This window comes from Carassius auratus, chromosome 39 (assembly GCF_003368295.1).
Source record: "Carassius auratus strain Wakin chromosome 39, ASM336829v1, whole genome shotgun sequence".
NCBI lineage: Eukaryota > Metazoa > Chordata > Actinopteri > Cypriniformes > Cyprinidae > Carassius > Carassius auratus.
The window spans coordinates 4476662-4492134 of NC_039281.1; the positions used below are offsets into that span (position 1 = coordinate 4476662).

Sequence of the window (15473 nt, forward strand, 5' to 3'; positions counted from 1 at the left end):
AACAGGTATTCAGGTCTCTGTGTGCGTGTGGGACAGAGATGTTAGAACAGCCGGGCTTGTTTCTTCATCTCGTTCCTCTTCCACAGTGCCAGACGGTCAAACTCAACCATCGTCATCCCAAACACCTGATAGAACTCCTCAGGGGAAAGATGTCGCTAAAATGAAAAGGAAAATTCAGTATGTCCATCTAGTCGTCCATGTGTTCATTATTTGTAAGCAATTATTAAATATCGTTATAATATTACATATTTACTATATATAGAGATAGCTAGATAGATCTTATGTTCTCTCATGCTGACCAAATCTACAATAATTTAATAACAAAAACAGTAGAAATAATAATATTGAGAAATATTACGGCAATATAAAATAATTGTTTTCTGTATATAATATATATTTTAACATGTCAATTATTTCTGTAGAAGAACAGCGTTCGTTTTAAAAAGAAATCTTTTTGTAACATTGTAAACTTCTTTACTATGAGTTCTGATCAATTTAATGTATCTCTGCTGTATAGTAATTACTTATTGGGTGGTAAGTATATTAAGAATGATTTTTCTTTCAAACAATCAAACATTTGAACAGCAGTGTATTTATACAATATATCGTTTAGAATTTATATAATACAAATATATTAAAACTGTTACATGCTGTAATAATACATAGTTTACCTCCAATCTGGCCCGGTCTACATCCTTTGGTAACCTGTTACGCCCCCTGGAGGTCACAAGAAGTGCTTCATATGAGTAGATCTGTAATGAAAGTTAGCCATGCATTTAATTAAATTCAAAATACGTAAATATTGAAACTTATATTCATTTATTTACAAATAACTGTCCTGGCTCTGTGAAATTTTCTTTCATAGATTGGTAATGGAAAGCTAAGCATTGTTCTCAGAGCAAGCTGTGCATTGGTGGACCTCCTTTTCCTCTCACTTTCAAAGTATCTGGCACAGAAGCTATAACTGAGACAGGAAGCAGAACAATATATTCCTGACCAACCAGAAGCAAACGGGTCAGACAAACTCCTGCCCTCTCCATGCCCCCTGCAGTCTCCAACTCACTAAGGGCCAGCTGGGGAAATGACACTGTGACCTTATGACCTGGAAGCATTAATTTTCCATCCTCTGGTTTCTGCATGCTTTGACCAGCATTGCTTTGACCTATCATGATTCATTAGACTGACATACTATGGCTAGGTTTTCCTCTGGAGTGGACAGTGGGCTAATGTTTCAGAGGTGCCTCTGTATCAGGATGTTTTAGTGTCTCTCTGGGCCCTCTTGAATCCTCTGGTAATGCTAAACCATCATCCTTACCTTGTACTCTGTTGGGAAAGAAAATAAAAAGCTTTTAATGTCAGAACTCATTTCTGTACAAATAATTTTATTCTCAAATATGTCAGCAAAATAAGCATTTTGTAAAAAGTAGGGGAAACAACTCCTTTACTTACCTCTGTTTCCCCAGTTGACTTCATTGCCACTGTCATACTGATAGTAGTCTGCACTTTGTGGCTGGGAGATAAATAGACAGGCAAACAAATTGTGGCTAAAGGTTTAAATGACATTTCCAACCCATCTGCTTTAAATGCTCTGTTTAGTGAAACTTACCCTGTGCAATCCATTCCTGCCATATCCAGGCAAAGAAGCTGACTTGGATATGTAGTCTTCAAATAGAAATAATAATAAGACAGAACAATTAACATACATTTATGAAACAACCTCACTATTTAGGAAAAGGTTTGTTAAATTTTGACTGCTTTGTCCATAAGTGCACAGTAGAGGGCGCTAGCGACCAGGCTGGAATCTGTGTCGACAACTGCAAATATTTATCTGTTTTTTTATTTATGCAAAATAAATTAACTACAGACTACAGACACAGTCTCCCTGGGGTCAAAAGCCTTGCCAAATAATTATGAGAATCACATATCTTGCCAAAACCATAATATGAGCACCCAGCAATTCTCAGGAGTATATGGCCACTCACCATTCTCAACTGCAAAGTTTGTCCGAGGAGCTGAAGGAAAGAGAAATAAATATTATAATCTCTTCACTAATCTGATAATTAATTCTATGTTAATAATAAATTAAAATCACTAAATTGGGTCAAGTGAAGCAATAGCAGTTCACTATAAGAAACATTTCCCCTTAAACAAACTAACATGTGCATAGTGTGCAATAGGCCAAATATGCAGTTATTGGTACATAATGTGCTGCTGTGTAGACTGGTACTAAGCTCCTTATGTCTGCCATCAGGTCAGACCTCTGTGTCTGAGTCCGCTGCGTTTTAGGACCACAGAAAAAAACCATCGGAAAAGTCTCAAAACGATCACAAATAGAGCAGAGAGTAAGCTGCTCACGAGTCTCACTGAAACACGGCACATTAAAGCGCTCAATGAGCCTGAAGAATGCTGATGAATGGAAAAAAAGCCATGGCAGTGTACAGAAAAAAAAGAAAAGGATAAAGCAAGGGTAACAAAAGGAACGTTACGGATGAAAAGGAAGAAACTCAATTAGAAACTTGACATGAAAAAGTGTGAATATATATTTAACCGAAAAACTTTTGGTAGCATAAATAAATTAAAACATATACATATTTCATGCATATACAAATTAAATATGAGATTAAATGTTCATATCCTGCCTGTCTTAACCTTCCAGGATGTCACCACTGTAATAAAGTGTTTTACCTCAGTTGTATGAATTGGATCTACAATGTTACTCCCAAACTTCCCCTTGATTTATTTCCTGTGCTGTGCAGTAAATACTACCCATTTCTATTCATGAATAAAAGAAGACATGGGACACCAGCATGGGTTGCACCAGGCATTGTGAAGTGTAGCGATGGATATGGGGGAGGGCAAAGCAGGAATAGTGAAGCCAGATCCATGTACAGACAGGGGAGGAAAACAGGGAACTAAAGAGAGGGAGGGGATGAAGGGATAATTCCAGATGCATCATGCACTTCCCCATGAGATACACAGAAATAGAATTAAGGAGAGCAACCCGCTCACATGCACATGAGGAGGGATGAAGAAAGAGGAAAAGAATAAAATGAGATGAAAAAAGAAAGAGTAGGGGTGAAAGGTGGGTTGTAATGTAGGAAAGTTATTAAGTGAAGACAGATACAGTTATCAACCCCATTTATCAAATAAATATGGAAAATATTTCACCACACACACACACACACACACACGTTTGTTTTTAGTGAAAAGTGGGGACATCCCATAGGCGTAATGGTTTTTATACTGTAGAAACTGTATATTCTATGGCCCTTCTCCAACCCTACCCCTAAACCTAACCCTCACAGGAAACTTTGTGCATTTTTACTTTCTCAAAAAAAAACTCATTCTGTATGATTTATAAGTGTTTTGAAAAATGGGGACATGGGTTATGTCCTCATAAGTCACCCTCTCCTTGTAATACCTTTGTCATACCCATGTCATTATACAGAGTTGTGTCCTGATACAAGAAACACAAAAACAAGAGCACACACACACACACACACACACACACACGATGTTCATTTAACCAACTTATGGTGCTTTTGGCAGTGTGGGCAGGTGCCAAATTCTGCTGGAAAATGAATTCCGCATCTTCAAAAAGCTGGTCAGCAGAAGAAGAATGAAGTGCTCCAAAATGTCTTGGTAAATAGGTGCAGTGACTTTGGTTTTCAAAAAATACAATACATTTCATCCCAAATCATCACAGACTGTGAAACCTTAACACTCGACTTCAAGCAACTTGGGCTATGAGCTTCTCCACCCTTCCTCCAGACTCTAGGACCTTGGTTTCCAAATGAAATACAAAACTTGCTCTCATCTGAAAAGAGGATTTTGGACCACTGGGCAACAGTCCAGTTCTTCTTCTCCTTTGCCCAGGTAAATTCCTTGACACGTCTGTGTGTGGTGGCTCTTGATGCCTTGACCCCAGCCTCAGTCTGTTGCTTATGAAGTTCACTCAAATTCTTGAATCGATTTTGCTTGACAATCCTCATAAGGCTGCGGTTCTCTTGGTTGGTTGTGCATGTTTTTCTTCCACACTTTTTCCTTCCACTCAACTTTCTGTTAACATGCTTGGATACAGCACTCTGTGAACAGCCAGCTTCTTTGGCAATTAATGTTTGGCAACCTCCTAGTGAAGGGTGTCAATGATTGTCTTCTGAACAACCGTCAGATCAGCAGCCTTCCCCATGATTGTGTAGCCTAGTGAACCAAACTAAGAGACCATTTTGAAGGCTCAGGAAACCTTTGCAGGTGTTTTAAGTTGATTAGCTTATTGACATGTCACCATATTCTAATTTATTGAGACTGTGAATTGGTGGGTTTGTGTTAAATGTGAGTCAATATCATCACAATTAAAAGAACCAAAGACTTAAACTACTTTAGTCTGTGTGCACTGATTTTTTTAATACATGATTTTCACAATTTGAGTTGAATTACTGAAATGAACTTTTCCAAAACATTCTAATTTATTGAGATGCACCTGTTATATATATATATATATATATATATATATATATATATATATATATATATATATATATATATATATATATATATATATATATATATATATATATATATATTAGTGGTGGGCATAGATGAACTTTTTTAATCTAGATTAATCTCACTGTAACCTTGGAATTAATCTAGATTAATCTAGATTAAAATGGCTCATTTGAGTTCTGCCTAAGGCATTCAGAATATTTATGCTACCCAAATAAAATAATGACTAAAAGTAATGTTAATTCTTTGAGAACGGGTTTCTCAAGACAGGTGGTGCATTAGACCAGGGGCTCATCTCCTGTTTCCAAAATGCATCACAAACTGCTTGAGAAAGCTGTAAACTAATTCCACAGTGCACAACGTGCAAACAACCTTATGCCTGTTTCACACATCATCCGTCTGCAGTGCGTATGCGTTTTGTATTTTTTTATGTACCCATGTTAACAGATTCCAGCGCTCACACAGTTGCGGTCCGCAGTGCGTTCCAGGAGCGGTGCGTCTGCAGCAGTGCAGCGATCGTTCACGTACCGAGTAGCGGACTGCAAACGCATCCTGTGTGAAAGCACAATGAGTAGGAGTCCGTGCTGCTTCTGCACCACATACACAAAAACGGACTGCATACACACTGCAGACAGAGTATGTGTGAAACAGGCGTGCGTCTTGTTGAGGTTTCTATTGGGAAGCTTCTTAAAAAAAAAAAAAAAAAAAATCCCTGAAGCAAACCCGGCGACATCTTACCACGTCACGTTTTCACAATAATTTCACAGTAGGCATACACACAGGTTTTAAGACTCATTCTTGCTCCCTACAGATTCGGCTAGGTATACATCTGTTCTAAAATATCAAGGTGAAAGTCATCATAGCTTGCCTAGTATAGACCCAGCTCCTAACCCAATTTTGAGAATAGATTAACGGCCATATTTTTTTTTATCGCCCGATAAGAGTCTCACGTTAACGGAGCACGTTAACGGAGCACGTTAACGCCGATAACGGCCCACCACTAATATATATACATACATACACACACACACACACACACACACGCATTTACTAAAATATTAGGTTGTTGGATATAGAAAGGTCAGATTGAGTGTTAATATAAAGCAACAGGGAGAAGTGTGTGTGTATGTGAAAAAAGAGCTAGAGACAAAGAAATAACCAGAACAGGTGCACCGCATTGCTGTAGTGTTGTAATATTTTATTTAATTTTTGCTGTGTCTGCACTATTCCTTAAACCCTTCAGAATTCCTTCTCCCAGCATCACAGTCCTACAGTATATCATCATATGCTGGCCGTGTCACCATTAACTAAAGTCTGCCTTCACTGTAAAGCGTTCCACAGCTCCACTGCCTTAATTAGATGGCTCTGTGCCAAACCTTCATTGACCATGCTGCCCTACGCTGAATAATGACAGACATACTGAAGGCAAGCAAAGCAACTCCCATACTGCATGCAGTCAAAACCACACCGGACCTGTTGCTGTCCAGATCAAATGTAGGCCTGTGCAATTAATCGAAATCGAATCGCAACTGCAATTTAAGATGTTGCAATTTGCTAATCACAAAGCCTGTGATGTGGACACGTTATTACTCTGTTCCAGATGATATGCATGACTGCCAGCCTTGAGTGACAGACTTACTAACCAATAGAGTGAGCACACATTCGTTCTCCCCAATCAGCTCTGCTCTAGCCAACTGCGTATACGCCCACCATAAAAAAGAAAAAGAACACAGAAAGCTGGAGAGAGACAGAGTGGGATTATGGTGTCTACAGGGTCAAATCGATAATTAGAATTAAAGAAATTAAAGAAAAACGTATGCAACTTAAGCTTCGAAATGACAGACAACGAACAAAAAGATAGTGATAAAAAAGTGGGTAAGTATACTACAACAATATTATATAACAATATCAACAATATATAATAAGTCTTAATCAAATGCAGTGACCAATATAATATGCCATGCTCTGTTACTGATGACCCTTTAGCAACCCCCTCCGAACACACATCTCTATAATCTGCGGTCATACAGCATCTCAAGTGAAGTACTTACAGCCGTTAACTGTGTTGTTGTGGCCCATGCTGTGCAACATCTCCCTGCTCCCACTGCGGGAGTTCCGTGCGCTGCCCCAGGGGTCGTTGTCATAGGAACCGGAGCGGGCTTTCATCTCCTCCTTCAAGATCATCCTACCGATACCACCCTGAATCTGAGACACAGAGAGAGAGAAAGAGGAAGACAGAAACAAATTAAATAATGAGTGAGCATCCTGCGATACTAAGAGTGATCAGCACTTGATGCTTAGTGGCTAGATTTAAAAAATGGTTAAATGTAAATCTCAGTAGACAGATGGGCTTTAACTTTATGACAGATCATAGATTATCAAACCCAGGCAAGTTATATGTAATTATTTAATTAACCCAAGCTTTAATTACTGATTAGAGGGCACTGTGAAAGTAAAGAGACGGGTGCCTTATTGGCTTACTCTTTGAAGACCGTGACTCCAGCCATCCTCTTCTCCACCTGATGAGTACCTTCTCCGAATAGCACGTAAAGCTGAGAGGGAAAGATATTATGAGAGAAAGAGAGAGTGAAATAATTTGTCTTGGTGAAGAAAAAAAAACAATTGTTTAAGCATCTAAAGGGAGAATGACAGTAAAATATGCTATACAATGTGTGTGTGTGTGTGTGTGTGTGTGTGTATATATATATATATATATATATATATATATATATATAGTGGTTGGAGGAGCAAATGACAAACACAGTGGGTGTGGCGTCAGGCCTCGGAGAGGCTTTTATTAACAGAAAATAAAACAAAAAGAGGTAATAAACGTGGCCAAAGGGGAAGAGTGTCCAAAATAAACAGGGGATCTGGTGTCCTCATCATGCTTTGGGGCTTGTGTGGGTTGGACAGTGTTCATGAAGGAAGGGTCCAGGTAATGGGTGGAGTCCGGTGGCCAAACGCGCTCCCCTCTTCGGTCCGGGGTTCGTACGGTGGTGGCTTCTTCTAGCGGCCGCGTCCTTGCACTTCTCTGGTGGCGTGGGAGTCCTTCAACGCACCCTTCCTGGACCCACGAGGACACCAGTGTACATGCACGGGGAAGAGACCGGTCTCCTGAGGCGAGGGGCGTTGGGCTTTCAAACAGCGGCAGTGATGAGGCTCCATTTACGTCAGGTGTGCCCCATCACAGGGGTGGCGATTTAGGACGGGATGCTGATGATTATCAGGGAGAAGGCAGCTGACTCGTCACAATATATATAGATAAACACCATTTAAAAAAAAAAAGTTTCCGCCGAAATCAGTAATGTATCTGGTCGGTATTGAAAAGTTTTATTTTATTTTACGCAAAATGGTCATGTTTTCTCCCTTTTTTCCTCATGTACTTTGTACTTTGTGTTCAACAAACAAAAATCTGCGGTGATACAGCATCTCAAGTTTCTGTATTATTCTTTTTTTTTTGGTAAATTAATAGTTTAGTTTGGCTTCAGGTTTAGTATAATACATGTCCTTGTCAAATTAGATTCGCACAATTTTTTTATTAAAATTGAATTTTTCTGTAAAACAATTCAATAAAAAAAGAAAATTTGCTTTTGTGTGTTTATTTAGATGTTCTTGATTAGTTTGAGTATTCCAAATTATGGGTATTTATAAAGCATTATTTAGTGGAACAGGTTAAGCAGGTTAAGATATTTTGTATTAAATCACTACTATGCATATGGGACTGCTCAATTGGAAAAGGAACTGCTCTGCAATATAATACTGTTACGGCCCCTGTTTAGTTTCTTTGCCTTTTGGTTTTCCTTGTTCCCGTTCGCCTGTGTTTATGCAAGTTAGTCTCCTTGGTTGTTAATTAGTTCTCCAAATCTGTTCTGTTTCAGTTAATTATCATCTGTCTTTTTAAGCCCTCAGGTTTAATAATTTTGCTGAATCTTTTGAACAGCTTCGCGTGAACCGTTTGGGGATCTCTGAGAATTGAGGTAATTTTAAAATGATATTTTGACAAAATGACAATGTTTTTTAACCTTGGATGGATTTAAACCTAATGTACAGGACTTATAAACAGTGATAGGAAGCTTAGAATTTTCATCTTACTGGCTCTTTAAAGACTGTGTGTTGGGATTCTCCTATGTTGTGCGCTTGATTATCAGCAACACATAAATGCATTATTATTATGACATACTTAATGTACTCCATATTCAGAGACTATAGGATCTTTATTGACGTCCCTGTATTTGGAACATTTTGGAATGATTGTGGCAGGTGGGAGGGACAGGAAAGCGCTGTGAGGCCAGTGAACTGAACACATAGGACATAATGAATACATTCATCACTTACATTTAGGAGAGCTGGTGTAATGGTAGTTATCAGACTCTGAGTGCTGGTAGTGTTCAGGCGAGTAGGCTGATGGTAATTTGGAAGAATGGACAATGTCCTCACTGGTCTTGCTCTTGGTTGCTGGATTGCAGTGATTGCCTGTGGAGAGAGTGTGTCAAGATTATATCTTTGAAAAAGCTTGAGATATAACAGCACATAGTACAATCAAGCCCCCTTTACATCTAACATTAGTATGCATTTCAGTGATCGCACAATCCACATCAAAAACCAGCTGTAAGTGCAACCAAAATTTTTGGTGATCATGAACATGACCTACTTTTAGAAGGTCCTAAAAGTATATCTCATCACCTGATTTGAACATTATTCAATGCATTACTCTGAACTGCAATTGGAATCTCATTTTGCTTCTCAAATCCTCAGTGCTTTTTCTAGTCTATTTTCACACGGACACCACACTTTTTTCCCCCTTCTAGACAATATTAACGTCCTTTATTGGTGAAATTATTTAATATACTGTAGGTAAACAGTAGATAAGATAATTTTTTTTTTCTGTTCAAAAATAAAATAATGCTACAGTATACTGTTTTAGTTTTTTTCCTGTCAAAATCATTGTTTTGCATTTTTAATTATCCGTTAAAAAAATTCTGTGTGGGAGACTAGGGGCCCTATTTTAACGATCTGAAACGCAAGTGTCAAAGCGCGAAGCGCAAGTAACTTTGTGGGCGGGTCTCGGCGCTGTTGCTATTTTCCCGGCGGGATAAATGGCTCTTGCGCCCGGCGCAAATCTAAAGTGGGTTGGTCTGAAGTAGCTTCATTATTCATAGGTGTGGTTTGGGCGTAACGTGAAATAAACCAATCAGAGCGTCATCCAACATTCCCTTTAAAAGCAGGTGCGCAAGTTCCATTATGGATTGCTATTATTATGGCGTATTTACCAGGCGCACGCCAGGAGCGGTTCACAGCCGAGGAGACTGATGTTCTTGTAAGAGCAGTGAAAGACAGAGAAGTTGTGTTGTATGGGGATGGGAGAAACCCACCCAAAATACACCACAATGATTTCCGTCATCTCATGTGTTAATATTTTTTTTAGTGTAACAATTTATGATTTGCAAAAATAACTGTTGCATCTGTGTAGATTACATGAGCAAAGTGTATGCGCGTTGTGCACGCTATACATTATGGTCAAGCATGCGCCCTTAAAATAGCATAATGAACAACGCGCAACGCGCCACTGACTTTAGACTAGGTTTTTTCTGGTCAGTGGCGCAATTGTTTAATGGAACAGCAAAATAGCACCAGGGATTGTTTGCGCCGGAACACGCCTCCTTTTTTGCGCTGAACCGCCCAGGGAGCGCAAGTTCATTCACTAGTTTAGCGACGTGCTTCTGTGGAGGGAAAAGCGTGCTTTGCGCGGGTGCAAAATAGGAATGACACATGCGTCTGTGTACAAAGTCAATTGCGCTGGGTGCAAGATAGGGCCCTAGATCTCTATTCAATCATTAAAGACAAATTTGGAACTCAACCTACATAACGCTAATGCTAATGCAATGCTAGGCGTTAAGGGGGCATCAGAAAAAATAAAGAAAGAAAGAAATACAACGCTCACAAAATGTTAGGAAATAACTTTAACACAGTCCACAAAACTCAATATTAAGCATCTGTATTCATAGAAATGAGATATTGAATAAGCACAGAAAACACTTTATATTGACACATACATTGACATATTGCCTTTCAAATCTAAAGCAACACCAGTCAAAAACAGCACTGAACTCCCATCCATATATAACAACACACACAAGAAGATTCAACACAAATACAGAAGCACAGGCCTCACAGAATATTACCAATCCCTAATGGAAAAGACTTCACAGGGATGAGAAACGGAATGCAAGTGAGGGACTAGAGAACAAGCGAACAAACACACAACCCAAAACGCAGACAGACAGATGTGCAGGGAGAGAGAATACTTACAGAGTGAATGGTGACCGAGGAAAGTAGAGGTGGAGGGAATTGTATTTAAGGTGGTGTGGGGGAAAAAAAACAAGGGAAAAAAGAATAAGGGAAGAAATATTTGAATCCCAAAGAGTCTTCAGTGAGATTTTAAGTTTGGTACCCACATGGCAGAGAAGCAAAAAATCTTCTGCAGAAACACAGCTAGACATCTTCAACAATACAACACTTTTCACTTACACATGCACATCCACCATATGGGTAGCAAAATATTCCTTGTAAAGTGTTCATTACAGGCTTGTGACACGAGGATACACGCAAATACACACAGAATGTAAACTGAGCCAACAAGCTCAATTCTGACCTTTCGTAGAGATAACTTGATGGACTGTGCAAGTATCTGAACTGGCAAGTAAATAAATCTGCAGAATTAGTGCAGCTCTGGGCAAAACTCTGAAACAAATTAATCTCCCTTATGCCTTCTAGATCTCTGTGGTTGTATACTGTCCATACTAACTGGCAGGCCTACACAGAATCTCGGCCAGAAGCTTTGAAAAACTCAAACAGCCATCATTCAAAAACATTCTATACATCCCCTGTCCTCCATGTGTTTGTCTTTTAAACATTTAAGCTAATTTGATGCTGTTAGAAACCAATAAATGTCTAGTCTGCTTCATTCCATTTAACTCCATTTAGTATACTTCAACTCATTCCACAGATTTTATCCCTCAAAAAAGGTCAGAACTGCACAGAAAACTGACAGTATTGCACACCCTACCCTGTTTAAAGCAATTTCATAATTTTCCCTAAAGAAAATGTGGACAGAGATTATAGCTGGTCCTAGATACAGTATATATTACAGGACTCAATAGTTTCAAGCCAGCTGATTGCCGTGAAAATTTGCCTTTTGATATTTGCCAACATAAAACATGTTTCATTTATTATCATTATTTGTATTATTATTAGTGTTGGAGAAAATCACTATTAAAAGTAATGCATTATTATAATGCGTTACTCCATAAAAAGTAACTAATAACTTGCATTACTTAGTTATTTTTATGCTAAGTATTGCTCTACATTGCTTTTGCGTTACTTTTTGTCATCTGGGTTGGGCGTAGTTATTTGTTTTTTTAATAATAATAATAATAATAATAATAAATAAATAAATAAATAAATAAATAAATAAATAAATAAATAAAATATATATTTTGTGTACTCTTAGAGCTTTCACACCAAAATTGATATTAATAAGGTATCAGTGAATAAATGGGAAAACAAAGTAACTTGCATTTACTTATTTCAAAAAGTAATTAATACATTTTTGTTCCTGACAAGTATGAAATAATATTTTTTGGATTACATTAAAATACATAACTTTTTGGTGGTGTGAAAACATTGGCATGACAAAAAAATCTGAACTGCTGAGCCCAGAAACAATCCTGAATATTGAACCGTTTATTACCCATTAACCAACTTTATTATTTTTAAAACATATCAAGTATAATGTTATCATTTTTTATTTTGTTATAATCAAAAACAAGGATCATAATTAATCATACGTAAAATGGCACAAGCCTGTAATGCACATTTGTACAGAATATACACACATAAATACACACACACAGACATGCAGTTAAGGGAAAGATGTACTATTACTATTGTTGAGTTAAAGGGGGTTAGAGTTCATGGCATTTTGAGGACATACCAACCAATGTACTTGACAAAAACTTGTGAGATTGTAAATGTATAAATAAACAGACAAAGATATGCACATAAACAAAAATCTATCAAAGGATTGCCACCAAATAACTAACAGAAGTAGTGTAGGTACTACCTAGTCCTTACAGTACATGTAACATACAGTGTGTTATCAGAAACAATATTGCTGCCATTTGAACTCTGTGAACTACCATAGGATGTTTAGACTTTCACGCTTGCTCATGTCATGCTTAAACAGGTTTGCCTTCCTAACAGCGGTTTCTCAACAGCGTTGAGTATAATTCAGTGGGGCTTCTCTGTGGTATCTAATGTGGCCACTTCCCCATTGATCTTCAGCAGAGGGGGTCATGTCCACTTTTAACCATGCCTCAAGCAAGTCTCATCCTTTTTTCATCACCCTCCTATAGAAGCAAGGATGCGTTCGTGCCAGTTCTACAGTCTTCTGTCATGCAAGAAACGGAAAGCAGGATGCACTCTGATACTTAAGCAGAAAGGACAATTTATTTTTCCTTTTTTTGCCTAAAATATACAGTTCCAAGAAATAAAGAATGTGAATCCTTTTGATTTCTATGGACTTCTTAATATATTGGTCATAAAATAGTAGATAAACACAGTTTGCTTAAACGAATAGGCAAAACTTATTTTGACCATTGCAGGTCTGCAATTATAGAAGTTGTGGTAGTTATATAAGAAGCATTTATTATATATTTAAGTATTTACATACTTTTTAATTTTGCACTGGTTCGCTGAAGATGTATAATAGTTGGTCTACTATTTGTTTAAGCAGACTGTATTCATCTATTCAAATTCAATGACCAATTTATACTGAATACTAGTTGAATCTAAAAAGGTTCACATACGTGTTCTTGCAACTGTATTAGGCTTCTTCTAACGTGTGTATCATGGTATATACTTCATTTCTGCCCGCCAAATCTTCTAGTAATTTAAAATGAGCTGTTTTTCTTCCTCATTTGCTCACTACTTCTACTACTTACTTCGCTTAAAGTATTTTAGACTAAAGGGTTTGCTGGAGGACAGCTATGGAGGACACTAACACTAATCAGACACATCTTTCCCATGAGCTCACACAGCCTCAGGACTGAGCGTGTGGGAAAACAGGCCAGAGCAGGCCGAGTACACTATACCATGTCTCTTATAGATGGGAGGCTTCCTGTAGATGTTGGGCTCCCCTGTTGCTGAGAAGAAAGATGGGAGAGATTAGAAATAAAACGTGGAGGAGATGTAAGTGACAGGCAGAAGAAAGCAAAGTAAACGGGGCAGGAAATGCTTTTTTGTTCTTCCTTTTCAGGCTTCCAGGGACCTTTAGGGCAAGGTGGAGGAGAGTGGAACGGTTGAAGAGAACACAGAAAAGGAGCACAGCCACACTATAGATGTATAGCATAGACAGATTCAACAGTTACAGAGACTTTGATTCATTAAAGACACTTTAAATTATATTCATATATACTGCTGAATGAATATGACAATGTAGACTGCAGCCAATGAGGTGAATGACGAGGCCTGGCCTACCTGGAACATGGAAATGCTTGGGAGCTTGGTTTGTGGTGGGCGTGCCGGACCGGGCATCTAGCTGATTGTAATAGGGTGAATTTCTGCCACTCTCAGTGCCTGCAGCAAGCCCAAAGCCAATGACAGTAACAGAACCAGAGCATGAGTGCACTCTTCCTGTGCGCCCTAACCACACACACTCAATCATCACACCGGCGATCATTAGATCAATGATCCAAGATTAGCCAGGCAGGGACAGTATGCATTTCAAAACAGAAGAAAAGACATACTGTGCCAGACAGAGGGGTGCATAGTATGTGGGTGGAATGGCGGGACACACTCCCAAATAACAGCCAAACATATCCCACATAAAAAAGCCTATAAAGCTAATTTTGGTTAAAGTCAACATGAAATCCCTTACTGAGCTCTTGTTGTAAATAATTAATCACAATCTTATTATAAAAAATGTATTGCATCAAAATTGAATAACATTTGGGGTGACATCAAAACTTTAAGATCCAATCAATTCCAGATGAATAAAGTACCGTCTTTCGCAGTGTTGATATTAACAACTAAATTAATTTAAATATATTTCCGTTGATTTAAATAAAGCTGATTCAAAATCAAATAATAACAAATGAGAATGGAATTGAGAAACGTTGCATTGGTGACTAAATAAAATAAGTTGAAGTACTAAAAGTACTAGAAAACTACAACTGAAATAAAATAAAATTAAATAGAAATATATAAAATATAAAATGCTAAAAACAAAAACTAAAATTTAAACTGAAAATAAAAAACAAAGCTACTTCAAAATATGAATAAATACTATAATAGTATATAAATAATATGTCCATGAACATCCCTTTTTCTTGTAAATAAGTCACATTACAGAGGTAAAATTGGTTGTGAATATCATTTCATGTTGACTTTAAAATCACTATCAGTACTCAACATCAATCAATACACTCTCATAAAAAAGTTACAAAAGCTGTACTGGAGTGAAGATAAACCTTCATACCTTATTTACCCATAAAGGATGCATACTGATACCTTAAATGTACATATCAGTGCCTAAAATGTACAGTAGCCTACCTATTAGTACCTAAATGCAAAGGTACTGCCCCATTAACAATACTCTTGCAGAAGGTTTTGCACTTTTTTTCTGAGAGTGTTTGCTATGTCCTTGTTATATAATGGCAAACCACAATTTTATATATACAGACAAAGCAAGAATCATGAAGTATATTTTCCACTATACTGCATATTCAGAATAGTTCTCAAGCCATTCCAGCTGAAAAGACCAGCTTAGACCAGTACGCTGATTCAAGCTGGTTAGTGCTGGTCCACTATCCATGTTGTTTACCAGCAAGAAATGCTGGTCAACTTGCATAGTTTTATGATGAAGCCGCAAGCTGGTTACCCCAGTATCCCACAAATCAGAGATGAAAGAG

The 15473-nt window shown here is 37.9% G+C and overlaps 1 protein-coding gene across 1 annotated transcript in view; it reads right to left on the reverse strand.

Annotated features, from left to right (window-relative positions):
* LOC113058015 (actin-binding LIM protein 3-like) overlaps window positions 1–15473 on the reverse strand; it is a 35404-nt gene continuing 19931 nt past the window's right edge. The window contains exons 12-21 of the mRNA XM_026225685.1: window positions 14041–14139; window positions 8839–8976; window positions 6985–7055; window positions 6555–6708; window positions 1983–2012; window positions 1607–1662; window positions 1450–1510; window positions 1316–1323; window positions 672–752; window positions 1–155 (exon numbers count right to left, since the gene is read on the reverse strand). Of these exons, the coding sequence (XP_026081470.1) occupies window positions 42–155; window positions 672–752; window positions 1316–1323; window positions 1450–1510; window positions 1607–1662; window positions 1983–2012; window positions 6555–6708; window positions 6985–7055; window positions 8839–8976; window positions 14041–14139 (812 nt within the window). The 3' untranslated portion in view covers window positions 1–41. The remainder of the gene's footprint in view (window positions 156–671; window positions 753–1315; window positions 1324–1449; window positions 1511–1606; window positions 1663–1982; window positions 2013–6554; window positions 6709–6984; window positions 7056–8838; window positions 8977–14040; window positions 14140–15473) is intronic.